At 45.8% G+C, this 16,224-nt stretch overlaps 1 protein-coding gene across 1 annotated transcript; it reads right to left on the reverse strand.

Annotated features, from left to right (window-relative positions):
• Positions 1–1,667: 1,667 nt before the first annotated feature.
• On the reverse strand, positions 1,668–14,978 carry si:ch73-139j3.4 (tetraspanin-19). Its single transcript, XM_056287104.1, has 9 exons — positions 14,854–14,978; positions 14,637–14,758; positions 13,559–13,637; positions 13,086–13,198; positions 8,962–9,036; positions 8,552–8,656; positions 7,634–7,810; positions 3,208–3,291; positions 1,668–2,099 (listed from the first exon to the last, which is right to left on the reverse strand). The coding sequence occupies exons 2-9, from the start codon at positions 14,700–14,702 to the stop codon at positions 1,836–1,838; spliced, it is 963 nt and encodes a 320-aa protein (XP_056143079.1). The 5' UTR covers positions 14,703–14,758; positions 14,854–14,978; the 3' UTR covers positions 1,668–1,835.
• Between the last annotated feature and the right edge of the window lie 1,246 nt (positions 14,979–16,224).

Here is a 16,224-nt window from a genome sequence, read left to right on the forward strand (position 1 = left end):
CACGCCACCAGGCCATCAGACAGGGCAGACACACACACATTCATACCTAGGGACAATTTAGTATGGTCGATTCACCTGACCTTTCTATCAGGATACTGGAGCAACCAGAAGAAACCCACACAGACATGGAGGGAACATGCAAACTCCACAGAGGACGACCCCCAAGGTTGGACTACCCTGGGGCTTGAACCCAGAACCTTCTTGCTGTGAGGCGACCGCACTAACCACTGCGCCACTGTGTCGTCATATATATATATATATATATATATATATATATATATATATATATATATATATATATATATGTATGTTTGATATATATGTGTGTGTGTATGTGTACGCTATATGTACAAAAGTATTGGGACACACCTCTTAATCATTGAATTCAGTTGTTTAATTCAGACCCATTGCCACAGGTGTATAAAATCAAGCAGCTAGCCATGCAGTCTGCATTTACAAACATCTCTGAAAGAACGGGTCGTTCTGAAGAGCTCAGTGAATTCAAGCGTGGTACTGTCATAGGATGCCACCTTTGCAATAAGTCAGTTCGTGAAATTTCTTCCCTGCTAGATATTCCACGGTCAACTGTAAGTGGTATTATTGAAAAGTGGAAGTGTTTAGGAACAACAGCAAGTCAGCCATGAAGTGGCAGACCACGTAAAGTCGCACAGCGGGGTCAACGAGTGCTGAGGCGCATAGTGCGTAAAAGTTGCCAACGCTCTGTTGATTCAATAACTGCAGAACTCCAAACTTCCTCTGGCATCAACATCAGCACAAAAACTGTGCCCCGGGAGCTTCATGGAATGGGTTTCCATGGCCAAGCAGCTGCATGCAAGCCTTACATCACCAAGCACAATGCCAAGCGTTGAATGGAGTGGTGTAAAGCACGCTGCCACTGGACTCTGGAGCAGCGGAAACCTGTTCTGTGGAGTGACAAATCACGCTTCTCTTTCTGGCAGTCTGATGGACGAGTCTGGGTTTGGCGGATGCCAGGAAAACGTTACCTGCCTGACTGTATTGTGCCAACTGTAAAGTTTGGTGGAGGAGGGATAATGGTATGGGGTCGTTTTTCAGGGGTTGGGCTAGGCCCCTTGGTTCCAGTGAAGGGAAATCTTAATGCTTCAGCATACCAAGACTTTTGGACAATTTTATGCTTCCAACTTTGTGGGAGCAGTTTGGGGAGGGCCCTTTTCTGTTCCAGTATGACTGTCCCAGTGCACAAAGCAAGGTCCATTAGGACATGGTTGGGTGAGTTTGGTGTGGAAGAACTTGACTGGCCCGCACAGAGCCCTGACCTCAACCCCATCGGACACCTTTGGGATGAACTAGAACGGAGACTGCGAGCCAGGTCTTCTCGTCCAACATCGGTGCCTGACCTCACAAATGCTCTTCTGGATGAATGGGCAAAAATTCCCACAGACACACTCCAAAATCTTGTGGAAAGCCTTTCCAGAAGAGTGGAAGCTGTTAAAGCTGCAAAGGGGGGACCAACTCCATATTAATGCCTATGGATTTAGAATGGGATGTCATAAAAGCTCCTTTAGGTGTAACGGCCAGGTGACCTAATACTTTTGTACATATAGCGTGTGTGTGTGTGTTGTGTGTATATATATATATATATATATATATATCTCATGGTTTTTTGAAGAGTTTGTCCCATGGTCTATGTTAAAGCCCGGCCAGAGGATTCAGTAAAGTGTTAAGTGTCTCAATATGGAGTGACATTTTTGTCAGTATGACTTAAAATGACCTCCGAAATTGTTTTAATGAAGCCTGGGGTTAAAAAAAACCCAAAACAACACATCCTTCAAACTCCCAACCTCTCTACACCCTCTCTACAATCCAAACTTATTTTTTGGGTGATAGCGGTTCTGGTTATCATGGAATTGGTCTGGGTGGCCAAGGCCTTCTGCTCTAAAGCCATCTTCTGGTTCTATGAAGCCCAGGTTCTGCTCCCCGTCGCCCATGTGGAACCCATCTGAGGCCGATTCTGACGCTGGGTCAGTGTTGACAGCCGCTATCAAACCAGCAGTTCTCTTCAGTCTGGCTCTCCATCCTAAATTCTGGTACAGGTTCACCGCCAGGACAAACTGCACCACCTAGAAAGAGAAGTAAGTTATCTAATTCTATTTTCTAACTTTGTATTAGAGAGGCAGAAAAGACAGAAAATAGGAGGAGATAGAAATGAGAAGACAGAGAGGGAGAGATAGTTTGCATAGTATTCAGGAATTATTTAACCATCCTACCTGTACTACAACTTTCTCCAGAACATCAGTGGCCTCTGGTGAGTCTCCATCCATCCATTGTCTGAACCACTTATCCTACTCTCAGGGTTGTGGGGATGCTGGAGCCTATCCCAGCAGTCATTGGGCGGCAGGCAGGGAGACACCCTGGACAGGCCGCCAGGCCATCACACAGGGTCGACACACATACACACACACATTCATACCTAGGGGCAATGTAGTACAGCCAATTCGCCTGACCTACATGTCTTTGGACTGTGGGAGGAAACCGGAGCCCCCGGAGGAAACTCACGCAGACATGGGCAGAACATGCAAACTCCACACAGAGGACGACCCGGGACGACCCCCAAGGTTGGACTACTCCTGGGCTCGAACCCAGGACCTTCTTGCTGTGAGGTGACCGCGCTTACCACTGTGCCACCCTCTGGTGAATCTTTGCTATGAATTTCAGTTGGTGCCGGCTGTTCCCGTTATTATTGCAACTGTACTTACTTAAGCACCATTACTACTGAGCATTTTGTATTACCTGTACTTGACAGTTTAATTTGCCTGTTTTCTGGCTTGTGTCAGCGTCAATCTACTTTGTATTTTCATTCTCCTATGCACTGCCTCTTGATGATCTAAGACACACTTACACTAAATGTACTCTACATGACATGTACTTTTGGCTACGATATAATTAAAATATACCAAATGTACTACTATTTCATATAGTATAGCATATAGTATAGTATGGATATAAGCAACTGATAAATGAGTAAATGTAAATACATTCAATCCATAAAACTCCTCCAAATTTATTTAGTCTTGTTTGTGTGAAAAAGGCAGAACGTGCAGCTGCTTTGCTCTATTTTCAGGTAGATTACATATTACTTTGAAAGTACTTCTCTGGTTTAGGCCCGATATCCCTGCGGCATTGACGGGAGTTCTCTGAGTGGTTTGTGGTGTCTGGGGTTGAACGTACCTGGATGAGGACTAGGCCCATGACCATGCCCACAATTGTGAATGTGTTTTCCTCCAGCCAATCCCTGAGCTTCTTCTCACAGCCCTGTATCAACAGACAGTTGAGTAACTCTCACTTGGGATGAGAAGACCAGATAAAATTGGATGAGAAGAAAAACAACTGAAGATGAGTGTTGTAGTCCTGGTCTCCAAAACAGCAAACCACTGCGGGCAAAATGGCCAAACAGCTGAGAACCCCCCCCCTTTCCCCCCCCAATTGTATCCGGCCAATTACTCCACTCTTCCGGGCCTCCCCAGTCTCGCTGCTGCAATCCTTCTGTCAATCCAGGGAGGGCTGCAGACTACCACATGCCTCCTCCGATACATGTGGTGTTGCCAGCCGCTTCTTTTCACCTGACAGTGAAGAGTTTCGCCAGAGGGACATAGCCCGTGGGAAGATCATGCTATTCCCCCCAGTTCCTCTCCCCCCCGAACAGGCTCCCCGACCGATCAGAGGAGGCACAAATACACAAAGACACAATGTAACTCCTCTATTCTTCTCAATCAACATTCTCAAAGCAAACATTGCACCTGTAGTGCTCTTTCGTGGCATGAAACCATACTGTTGTTCGCTGATCGTCACCTCTCCTCTTAACCTAGCTTCTATTACTCTTTCCCATATCTTCATGCTGTGGCTCATCAACTTTATACCTCTGTTGTTGCTACAGCTCTGCACATCACCCTTATTCTTGAAAATCCTTACCAGTATATTTCTTTTCCACTCCTCAGGCATCCTCTCACTTTCTAAGATTGTGTTAAACAAGGTAGTTAAAAACCTCACTGCCATCTCTCCTAAACACCTCCATGCCTCCACAGGTATGTCATCAGGACCAACTGCCTTTCCACTCTTCATCCTCTTCATAACTGCCCTCACTTTCTCCTTGCTAATCCACCGCACACCCTGATTCACTATCCCCACATCATCCAACCTTCTCTCTCTCTCTCTCTCTCTCTCTCTCTCTCTCTCTCTCTCTCTCTCTCTCTCTCTCTCTCTCTCTCTCTCTCTCTCTCTCATTTTCTTCATTCATCAGCCCCTCAAAGTACGTCTTCCACCTTCTCAACACACTCTCTTCACTTGTCAGCACATTTCCATCTCTATCCTTGATAGCCCTAACTTGCTGCACATCCTTCTCAGCTTGGTCCCTCTGTCTAGCCAATTGGTACAAGTCCTTTTCTCCTTCCTTAGTGTCCAACCTCTCATACAACTCACCTTTTCCTTTTCCTTTGCCACCCCTCTCCTCCTTTTATGCTGCATCTCCTTGTACCCCTGTCTACTTTCTTCATCTCTCTGACTATCCCACTTCTTTATCAACATCTTCCTCTGTATACTTTGCTGTACTTCCTCATTCCACCACCAAGTCTCATTGTCTTCCTTCCTATGTCCTGATGACACACCAAGTACCTTCCTAGCTGTCTCCCTCACTATTTCTGCAGTGCTTGCCCAGCCATCCGGCAACTCTTCACTACCACCCGGTGCCTGTCTTAACTCCTGCCTGAACTCCACACAACAGTCCATCCATCCATCCATCCATTAGCTGAACCGCTTATCCTGTTCTCAGGGTCACGGGGATGCTGGAGCCTATTCCAGCAGTCATTGGGGAGCAGGTGGGGAGACACCCTGGACAGGCCACCAGGCCATCACAGGGCCACACAGCAGTCTTCCTTCTTCAACTTCCACCATTTGATCCTTGGCTCTGCCTTCACTCTCTTCCTCTTCTTGGTCTCCAAAGTCATCCTACAGACCACCATCCGATGCTGCCTAGCCATGTTCTCCTCTGTCACCACCTTGCAGTCTCCAATCCCTTTTAGATTGTGCCTTCTACATAAGATATAGTCCACCTGTGCACACTTTCCTCCACTCTTATACATCACCCTGTGTTCCCCCCTCTTCTTGAAATATGTATTCACCACAGCCATTTCCATCCTTTTTGCATAATCCATCACCATCTGTCCTCCCACATTTCTCTCCTTGACGCCATACCTACCCATCACCTCCTCATCACCTCTGTTCCCTTCACCAACATGCTCATTGAAGTCCACTCCAATCACCACTCTCTCCTCCTTGGGTACCCTCTCCACCACATCATCCAACTCACTCCAGAATTCTCCTTTCTCTTCCATCTCACACCCAACTTACAGGGCATATGCACTGATAACATTCATCAATACACCCTCGATTTCCAGCTTCATACTCATCACTCTGTCCGACACTCTTCACCAGCACACTCTTGACGTACTCTTCCTTCAAAATTACCCCTACCCCATTTCTCCTCCCATCCGCACCATGGTAGAAGAGTTTGAAGCCACCTCCTATGCTCCTGGTCTTACTCCCCTTCCACCTGGTCTCTTGCACACACAGTATACCTACCTTTGTTCTTTCCATCATATCAGTCAGCTCTCTCCCTTTACTATTATTATTATTATTAGCCCCATTATTCTACAAATTCTTAATAATTCTCTTGCCTCTGGTTCTTTTCCAGACAGTTTTAAACATGCCATTTTTCACCCATTGCTGAAGAAACCTAATTTAGATCTCCTGTCCCTAAGTAACTACAGACCAATCTCTGAATTGTGTTTTCTATCTAAGGTTCTGGAGAGAGTAATTTCTTCTCAGCTGATTTCTTTTATGAACACTAATAGTGTTTTTAACAGTTTCTGCTGTGGTTTTAGAGCACTTCATAGTACCAAGACAGCTCTAGTTAAGATCACTAATGACCTACTGCTGACTGCAGACAGAAGTGACTACTCAATTTTAGTTCTTTTAGACCTAAGTGCTGTGTTTGACACAGTCGATCACAACATCCTCTTACATTGCTTAGAGACTTGGGCTGGCATCAAAGGCTCGGCTCTTAGCTTATTACACTCTTACCTCACCAACAGAACATTTTCTGTTTTTCTTGGTAACTCTACCTCCTCGATGGCTCAGTTGAGTTGTGGTGTCCCTCAAGGCTCAGTTCTTAGCTCCCTTCTCTTTTCTATATACATACTGCCCCTTGGCCAGTTCATTCAAAATCATGATGTGCTTTACCGTTTTTATGCCGACAACACTCAGTTATACATGCCACTAAAACCCACAGATCCTTGCACCCTAGCAAATCTCACAACTTGCCGTTCCGACATTAAATCCTGGATGTCTGAAAATTTTCTCAAATTTAATGATGATAAATCTGGGGTCACTGTGTTCATTAATGAAAATTCCACCAGCCCTTTTGTTACTAATCTTGGTGGTCTGTCAGGTAGCCTTAAGCAGGTTGCTAGGAATCTTGGGGTAATATTCGATGCTAACCTTGGTTTTGATAATCAGATCAAACATGTTTTTCAGTCACGCTTTCTCCAGCTCAAGCTAATCTCCAAAATTAGGTCATTTTTATCAATTGCCGATCTGCAAAAAGTTGTACCTACTTTTATCTACTCTCGGCTTGACTATTGTAATGCACTTTATTCTGGTATCAGCAAGGGCTCCCTCCAACACCTGCAGTTGGTACAAAATACTGCTGCTCAGCTCATTACTGGGACGAAGTGGTAAGTAAAGTAAGTAAAATTTATTTATATTTATATAGCACTTTTAAAAACACATAGTTGCGAAATGCTTCACACTCAATACACAAAATATGAATAAATACTTAAAATAAGTTGAATGAATATAAAACATGACATAGGGAGTAACAGACCAAGCTAAAAATGAACCAAAAGTGAAAGCAGGGATGGGGATCTATAAAAAGGCTTGCCTGAAAAGATGGATTTTTCGAAGCTGCTTAAAATAGTCCAAAGATTCAGCAAATCTAATGGATTGGGGAAAATTATTCCAAAGGCTTGGGACTAAAACTGCAAAGGTGCGGTCACCTTTTATTTTGCAGATGGAGTGGGGGATGGACAAAAGACCGAGGTTTGAGGATTGGAGTGGTCAGAAAGTGGAATGAGGAATGAGAAGATCAAAAAAGTAATAGGGAGCAAGATCATGCAGTACTTTAAATATAATCAATAAGATGTTATAGATTATTCTAAATTTCACGGGAAGCCAATGGAGGGACGCAAAAATAGGGGTAATATGGGACCTATGGCTAGTTCTAGTTAGTAGTCAAGCAGCTGCATTCTGAACCAACTGTAGACGATTTAGAATAGGTTGGTTGAGGCAAGAGTAGAGGTAGTTACAGTAATCTAGATGGGAGAAAATAAAAGTGTGAATTAATATTTCGATATCCTTAAAAGACAAAATATTTCTGATTTTTGCAATATTTCCCACTATTGACATTTTAGATGAAATATCTCTATTATCAAAGAAAATTTCATCAACTTTTGTGGCCATAGCCCCCATGAACACAGCATCTCATAATCTCATGGTTCAGTGTGTGTGTGTGTGTGTGTGTGTGTGTGCGCGCTTGTGTAACCTCTGTGTAGGAGAAGTTCCCTGTTCCAAACAGTGAGTTGTTGTAGTCGGCAAGGACTGGACACCGGGAATCATTGAAGCAGGAACAAGGAAGTACCACCTGACTGGTCAGATTCATACTCTGGATAAGGGAGTTTGTCAGCCAATCAACTGGATCCCTCCTGCCACAGCACTCCGCCTGTCAACATGATCAGTATCTCCATGGTAACAATACTCTACCTCAAACACATCTTACATCACCATGGTTACAGCACTGCCATTCCAAGAGCCTTACCGGTGTTTTTGTATGTTACTAATTTGTTTACTACAAATCACATATACTTTACATTACTTCTATTTTCCAAAGCATACTGTACTGCTTTATATGTTTGAATGTGTTTTTCCTTCCTTCCAGACAGCCACTGACTTCCATCCATTTCAGTATGGTATGGAAATCAACTCGCAGAGACTTGAAACTTGTTTGAGAAAGGAAATTCATAGCAGCGAACGCCTTTTTTTTTTTTTTGTCAAAGTTACACTGTTGCTGCAGAATAATGTGGTTGAAAGCACCGGAAAACTTCTCAAAGCAGTCCACACTTTCAACTTCATTAACTGCAATAATAACATTAACTTTGATTCTGCAAGTTGATTTTCATACTGTACCGTAATGATTGGAGAACACTGGCTGTCTGGAAAGAAGGAAAATGGCATTAAAATGTCTAACACACTACGGTAAGCTTGGGAAAATAGTCAGGAATAAAGTAAATTATCTGCCATTTCCTTTAAATGAGCATGGAAAAACACCGGTCCTTTAAAGTCACTTAACAGTCCTGGCTCAGGAGCACTGTGGCACAGTCCATGACTACTGTGGATGGAACCAACAACCTTTTGTTTGCTAGGTGTCCTCCATAACTTCCAGTTCAAGGCGTCAGTTACTCACAGAGTGCTGAACTTTATCCAGCAGTCTGTCCGCTCTTTCTTCCTCGTTGCCGTTTCCGTAGTTTTTGATGATGAGGTCCACGGCTTCATCAAGGCTTCCTTTTATCTACACACCAGAAATAGGATTAAAAATGCATTGTGGGGTAGATTTCCCCCTGAAAAACTAACCCACTCCAGGAGGCTTAAGTTCCTAGCTCAAAGGCACTTCAGCCGGGTGGATGTTTGATTCGTGTCCTCTGGCTGAAGGGGAAAGTTCCTCCTCACCAGGCCACCTTGATGTCAAGGTCAGCATTCAAAGACGTATTCAGCTATATTTTGACATAATGACTTGGGAATTTTAGCTAACCAATTATTTTGAAAGTGAACATGTGGCATTTAGTGATAGAAAATTATTTTGCCCTCTGCACGCACCTTGTCTCTGTTAACAAGCAGAATCAGTGTGATGAACAGTTGTCCAAGGATGAGGATGATGAGGAAGGCCACATACTGGGGAAGAACAAAACCCAGGTATCTTTGAAAAAAAATCATCATCAGTCTGCTCTTCCTACATTCTTGTATGAAACCTGACATCATGTCCTGTCCTGTGACATGTTTGACGTGTCTTAACATAACGATGGAGCTGACAGATGAAGAGTCCCGTAAGATAAAACTAACCACAAAAAAATCAAGGATGTGTCAGATGGTGATTTAATGATGGAGACAGGTGAGAAGCCCCAGATTTCACTTTGCTAATGAGGTTTCATAATCAGTCCTAAATACTATACTGTTTATAACTGGCAATTAACAATGAACAGCGAGGAAAATATGATCAGTCATTTAAGAGCTTGAAGGAACCGACTCCAAACTTTGGCCCCGACAAGAATCCTGCAGAAATATTTAGGATCACGTCTTTGTAATGTATTCTTATTTGGGAAAAAAATGAGAAAATATGCAAATCTTCAAATAAAAACATATATGCAAAAACTCGGACTTGGGGCATCCGGGTGGTGTGGCAGTCTATTCTGTTGCCTAATAATAATATCGGGATCACCGGTTCGAATCCCCGTGTTACCTCTGGCTTGGTCAGGTGTCTCTACAGACACAATTGGTCGTGTCTGTGGGTGGGAAGCCAGATGGGGGTATGTGTCCTGGTCGCTGCAATAGCGCCTCCTCTGGTTGGTTGGGGAACCTGTTCAGGGGGGAGGGGGAACTGGGGGGAATAGCATGATCCTCCCACACCCTATGTCCCCCTGGCGAAACTCCTCACTGTCAGGTGAAAAGAAGCGGCTGGCGACTCCAGGCGTATCAGAGGAGGCATGTGGTAGTCTGCAGCCCTTCCCGGCTAAGCAGAGGGGGTGGAGCAGTGATTGGGACAGCTCGGAAGAGTGGGGTAATTGGCTAAATACAATTGGGGAGAAAAAGGGGGGGGGGGTCAAGAAAAAAATAACTCTGACTGGACTCTTACTGAACTAACAGTGAGACCTTTAACTTGAGTGAAAATCAGTCAAAGGTCTACACAACACTAAAACAACTTATTTTCACTTAAAGTGATACTGATATCAAAATCTGAAAATTCCTATTGAAAGGCTATGTTCCGAGTTGGAATGTGACCACGGAGAAATTCAGTGGCCAAAACAACGCGCCTGCGGCCACTTTTGAGCAAACAAGAAGGAGAGGGGGAAGGCATGTCAAGAGGCAGTGAGAGAGGAGGAAAGGTAGAAGTGTGTGGAGGTGAGAGTCATAACTTTGAATGTTGGCACTATGACTGGTAAAGGGAGAGAGCTGGCTGATATGATGGAGAGAAGGAAGGTAGGTATACTGTGTGTGTAAGAGACCAGGTGGAAGGGGAGTAAGGCCAGGAGCAGCAGAGGTGGGTTCAAACTCTTCTACCATGGTGCGGATGGGAGGAGAAATGGGGTAGGGGGTGATTCTGAAGGAGGAGTATACTCACCGGCCACTTTATTAAGCACATCTGTCCAACTGCTCGTTAACGCAAATTTCTAATCAGCCAATCACATGGCAGCAACTCAATGCATTTAGGCATGTAGACATGGTCAAGACGATCTGCTGCAGTTCAAACCGAGCATCAGAATGGGGAAGAAAGGTGATTTAAGTGACTTTGAACGTGGCATGGTTGTTGGTGCCAGACGGGCTGGTCTGAGTATTTCAGAAACTGCTGATCTGCTGGGATTTTCACGCACAACCATCTCTAGGGTTTACAGAGAATGGTCCGAAAAAGAGAAAATATCCAGTGAGCGGCAGTTCTGTGGGTGAAAATGCCTTGTTGATGCCAGAGGTCAGAGGAGAATGGCCAGACTGGTTCGAGCTGATAGAAAGGCAACAGTAACTCAAATAACCACTCATTACAACCGAGGTATGCAGAAGAGCATCTCTGAACGCACAACACGTCGAACCTTGAGGCAGATGGGCTACAGCAGCAGAAGACCACACCGGGTGCCACTCCTGTCAGCTAAGAACAGGAAACTGAGGCTACAATTCGCACAGGCTCACCAAAATTAGACAATAGAAGATTGGAAAAACGTTGCCTGGTCTGATGAGTCTCGATTTCTGCTGCGACATTCGGATGGTAGGGTCAGAATTTGGCGTCAACAACATGAAAGCATGGATCCATCCTGCCTTGTATCAACGGTTCAGGCTGGTGGTGGTGGTGTAATGGTGTGGGGGATAGTTTCTTGGCACACTTTGGGCCCCTTAGTACCAATTGAGCATCGTGTCAATGCCACAGCCTACCTGAGTATTGTTGCTGACCATATCCATCCCTTTATGACCACAGTGTTCCCATCTTCTAATGGCTACTTCCAGCAGGATAACGCGCCATGCCATAAAGCTCGAATCATCTCAGACTGGTTTCTTGAACATGACAATGAGTTCACTGTACTCAAATGGCCTCCACAGTCACCAGATCTCAATCCAATAGAGCACCTTTGGGATGTGGTGGACCGGGAGATTCGCATCATGGATGTGCGACAAATCTGCAGCAACTGCGTGATGCTATCATGTCAATATGGACCAAACTCTCTGAGGAATGTTTCCAGTACCTTGTTGAATCTATGCCACGAAGGATTAAGGCAGTTCTGAAGGCAAAAGGGGGTCCAACCCGGTACTAGCAAAGTGTACCTAATAAAGTGGCCAGTGAGTGTATGTCAAGAGTGTGTTAAAGAAAATGTTGGACAGAGTGATGAGTATGAAACTGGAAATCGAAGGTATGATGATGAATGCTATCGGCGCATATGCCCTGCAAGTTGGGTGTGAGATGGAAGAGAAAGAAGAATTCTGGAGTAAGTTGGATGAAATAGTGGAGAGGGTACCCAAGGAGGAGAGAGTGCTGATTGGTGGAGGGAACAGAGGGGATGAGGAGTTGATGGGCAGGTATGGCATTCAGCGTCAAGGAGAAATGTGGAAGGACAGGTGGTGGTGGATTTTGTGAAAAGGATGGAAATGGCTGTGATGAATACATATTTCAACAAGAGGAGAAACACAAGGTGACGTATAAGAGTGGAGGAAGTGCACACAGGTGGACTATATCTTATGCAGGAGGCGAAATCTGAAAGGGATTGGAGACTGCAAGTTGGTGACAGGGGAGAGCGTAGCTAGGCAGCATCGGATGATGGTCTGTAGGATGACTTTGGAGACCAAGAAGAGGAAGAGAGTGAAGACAGAGCCAAGGATCAAATGGTGGTAGTTGAAGAAGGAAGACTGCTGTGTGGAGTTCAGGTAGGAGTTAAGACAGGCACTGGGTGGTAGTGAAGAGTTGCCAGATGGCTGGGCAACCAGTGCAGAAATAGTGAGGGAGACAGCTAGGAAGGTACCTGGTGTGTCATCTGGACAGAGGAAGGAAGACAAGGAGACTTGGTGGTGGAATGAGGAAGTAGAGCAAAGTGCAAAGAAGAAGTGGGATAGTCAGAGATGAAGAAAGTAGACAGGAGTACAAGAAGATGTGGCATAAAGTGAAGAGAGAAGTGGCGAAGGCAAAGGAAAAGGTAAATGGTGAGTTGTATGAGAGGTTACACACTAAGGAAGGAGAAAAGGACTTGTACCGATTGGCTAGACAGAGGGACCGAGCTGCGAAGGATGTGCAGCAAGTTAGGGCGATCAAGGATAGCGATGGAAATGTGCTGACAAGCGAGGAGAGTGTGTTGAGAAGGTGGAAGGAGTGCTTTGATGGGCTGATGAATGAAGAAAATGAGAGAGAGAGAGAGAGAGGGTTGGATGATGTGGGGATAGTGAATCAGGAAGTGCGGTGGATTAGCAAGGAGTAAGTCAGGGCAGCTATGAATTTGCCTCAAGGGGCTTTACAGCAACACAACATCCTGTCCTTAGACCCTCGCATCTGTGACTAGAACTCCTGTGAACAGGAGTGACTTCCTGTTCACTCTCTTCTCCCAGCTGAGCGAAGCGCCTCATCAGGGCCTATGCCGCTCACCTGACCCACCTGCTCCCAGGTGTGTTTAAAGCCGACCATGCCGTTCAACTCGTTCTCTCTCTTCTATCCTTCTCTACTGACAGACGAGTGTTGCGTCAGCTCTTGGACTCACCAGCAGCAGGAAGACTCTCATCTCTAGGTGAGATCCGATCCAACCCACCACACTGGCAACAACAACGAGCAGGCCCACAACAAACAGACCGCCTGCCACCATCTTCAGCTCCTCTACACACACACACACACACACACACACACACGTAAATATACACATGGACAAATGCATACACACCAATACAGACATGCACACGGGCACATACATTTTACAGACATTTTCTGCTTTTGCAAATAAGCAGATAAATAAGCAATTAAATCAACAAATAAACAAACAAATAAACACATATATATTTAGATACAATAAAACCAAAATAGCTTTCGGCTCTTGTAGCAAAATGTTGCTTTGTGCTATTGTACAAATTAACCAAATCGAACTAAAATGTGTTCTCTGTGGCCCTTGAAGGAGCTTTGTATCAAAGTGTCCACCGGGGGACGCCCTGAGCATTTTAGGTTTTATAATATGTTGAATACCAGAATCGAAAACGCTGAGAAAAGTTCCTTTGTCAAAGAGGATCCATAGAGCACAGCTGAAGATGCTCACCCCCAGGATCTGTTGGGAGACGTTAACACACAGTTGGTTCTGATCCGCCAGAGGTTACAAAAAAATAAAACAGCAATAAAACTGACCTCTACTGACAAAAGTTGGGCACTAGATACCATAGTTATTTAGACATGTTCAAAATGAATAGGATGGCTCTAACCTTCCGCCATCTGCCTCCTAAAGTCCCCCCCCCCCGTTTTACTCCCCAATTGTATTTAGCCAATTACCCCACTCTTCCGAGCTGCCCCGATCGCTACTCCACCCCCTCTGCTGATCCGGGGAGGGCTGCAAACTACCACATGCCTCCTCTGATACATGTGGAGTCGCCAGCCGCTTCTTTTCACCTGACAGTGAGGAGTTTCGCCAGGGGGACATAGCACGTGGGAGGATCACGCTATTCCACCGAGTTCCCCCTCCCCCCTGAACAGGCGCCCCGACCGACCAGAGGAGGCGCTAGTGCAGCGACCAGGGCACATACGTACATCCGGCTTCCCACCCGCAGACACGGTCACCCGACCAGGCCGGAGGAAACACGGGGAACCGAGATCCCCATGTTGGTAGGCAACGGACTAGACAGCTGCTCCACCCGGACGCCCTCAAGTTTGTTTTTTTTGGGGGGGGGGTGATGACAAAGTAAGAACAATCAGTAAAGTACCTATAGTGCAAACAAGTCCAAAGTTTTACATTTAAGCAGAGATGATGTGCTTGCAGAAGCGTTTTGGTAAAAATGGAGAGCGCACTGTCCTCCATCACCTGAACGTAGAGATGATTATTATTAAGATATGGGTTGCCAAGACACAAAACCCATTACATCCTTCCTCTTACTGGAGAAACTCGAGCGATGTTCAGAAGGTTGATTATGTGGGGTTAGCAATTTTCTGTATCACATGTGATAGACATAAACTAAAATAATTTTACATAAATTCTTCATAGTAACTCGGGTGAATTGGGTTTGAAGTGTCCACGCGGTCCATCACATGAACAGAAGACAGCCGTGCGTCCGCTCACCAAGAAGATGGTGCTGAAAACTGCAGAACAGAACTTCAACACCTGAATCTTGTCTTCCAGCTTCATGATAGTCAAACGATGGAAGCCAGGACACTGGCCTTTTCTCTCTCTCTCCTTTTTTTCTAGATAGATAGATAGATATAAGATATGTAGTTTAATGAACTGTCATGAAGATAGTGAAAAATGTCCCAGCAATCCTCGGAGGTTTAAAACTCACCAGCCAGGGAACAACAGCGCGAGAATCAAACGTTTCCTGCACTCCCACTTTAAAGGACACAACACTGCTACGTTAACAAGATCCACAGTGAAATGACTGCAGTTTACCTGTGTGACAGCGATCAGAATTCTACTCAGACTGTATTGCGTTATGTGTGTGTTACATTACCCCTCCAGCCTCCTGTTCCAGGAAACGTAACCAGGGAAAGGAGAGGACAGAGTTCACTTCCTTATTGCATGCAATCTTTAAACCTACAACACGCGCGCACACACATATTGTTAATATAGTTATACCATTATATTATTAATATATTGAAATTTGTGAGTGCACAAAAGAAAATAAACGTCCTAGGAAAGTCTCATTAACGTCCCCTTTATAACCTTATGAGAAACCAAAACAGGACGTTGTGGAGTTAGAAAACAACGAAACAGGAGACGTGAGAGTAGACGTAGTCGAGGTAGTTTACTAGCTCCAACTTTGCATGTCATACGTTCGACAACGACACTGAACTGTGTACCGGAAGCGGAAGTGCATTATCTGACCTCTTAGGTGAATGTCTCTAGTTATATAGATGTGGGTCACCACACAGGCCCCCCCAGAATTCACCTACACAAAACAATGCAAAACCACAAAAGCGCAAGTCATGAACATAAAAATAGACTCTACAACAGAACAGTCAATGACATAGTGCAAAGTCACGGGGAAAACAGGTGACGAGTCGGGGGGCGGACCCTGCGGCCATAACGGCTGCGCTTCACAGGAGGGGAAACAGATGGGGCCGAAACCCGGGCCATAGGCGGGGCCGAAGCAGGAACAGAGGCAGGTGCCGGGGCCGACCTAGGAGGGCGTCCCCGCCGCGGGGGTAGGGCCAACTGCATTGGCTCCCCAATGTCCAAGTGAGCAGGCTTGAGACGGTCTATAGTGACCCGCTCCGGCCTGCCCCCCATGTCCACCACAAAGTTCTTATCCCCCGCCTCCAGGACGCGGAAGGGCCCGTCGTATGGGGGCTGCAGCGGGGACCGATGGCTGTTGTGCCTAATGAAGACGTACCTCGCCGATGGCAGATCCTTGGGGATGTAGGACCGGGGGAGGCAGTGTTGAGACATCGGAACGGGAGCGAAGGCACCGGCAGCGCTCCGGGACGCACTGAGGTGAGAGGCGGCCGACCAGGGAGCCGTAGCATCCGGAAGAAACTCCCCCGGAACTCGCAGGGGCTGGCCATACACCAGCTCAGCGGAGGAGGTCTGGAGGTCTTCCTTCGGGGCCGAACGCAGGCCGAGCATGACCCACGGGAGCCGGTCCATCTAGTCGCAGCCAGTGAGGCTTGCCCGCAGAGCGGCTTTCATGTCCCGATGGAACCGCTCACAAAGT

This window comes from Lampris incognitus, chromosome 9 (genome assembly GCF_029633865.1).
Source record: "Lampris incognitus isolate fLamInc1 chromosome 9, fLamInc1.hap2, whole genome shotgun sequence".
Classification (NCBI taxonomy): domain Eukaryota; kingdom Metazoa; phylum Chordata; class Actinopteri; order Lampriformes; family Lampridae; genus Lampris; species Lampris incognitus.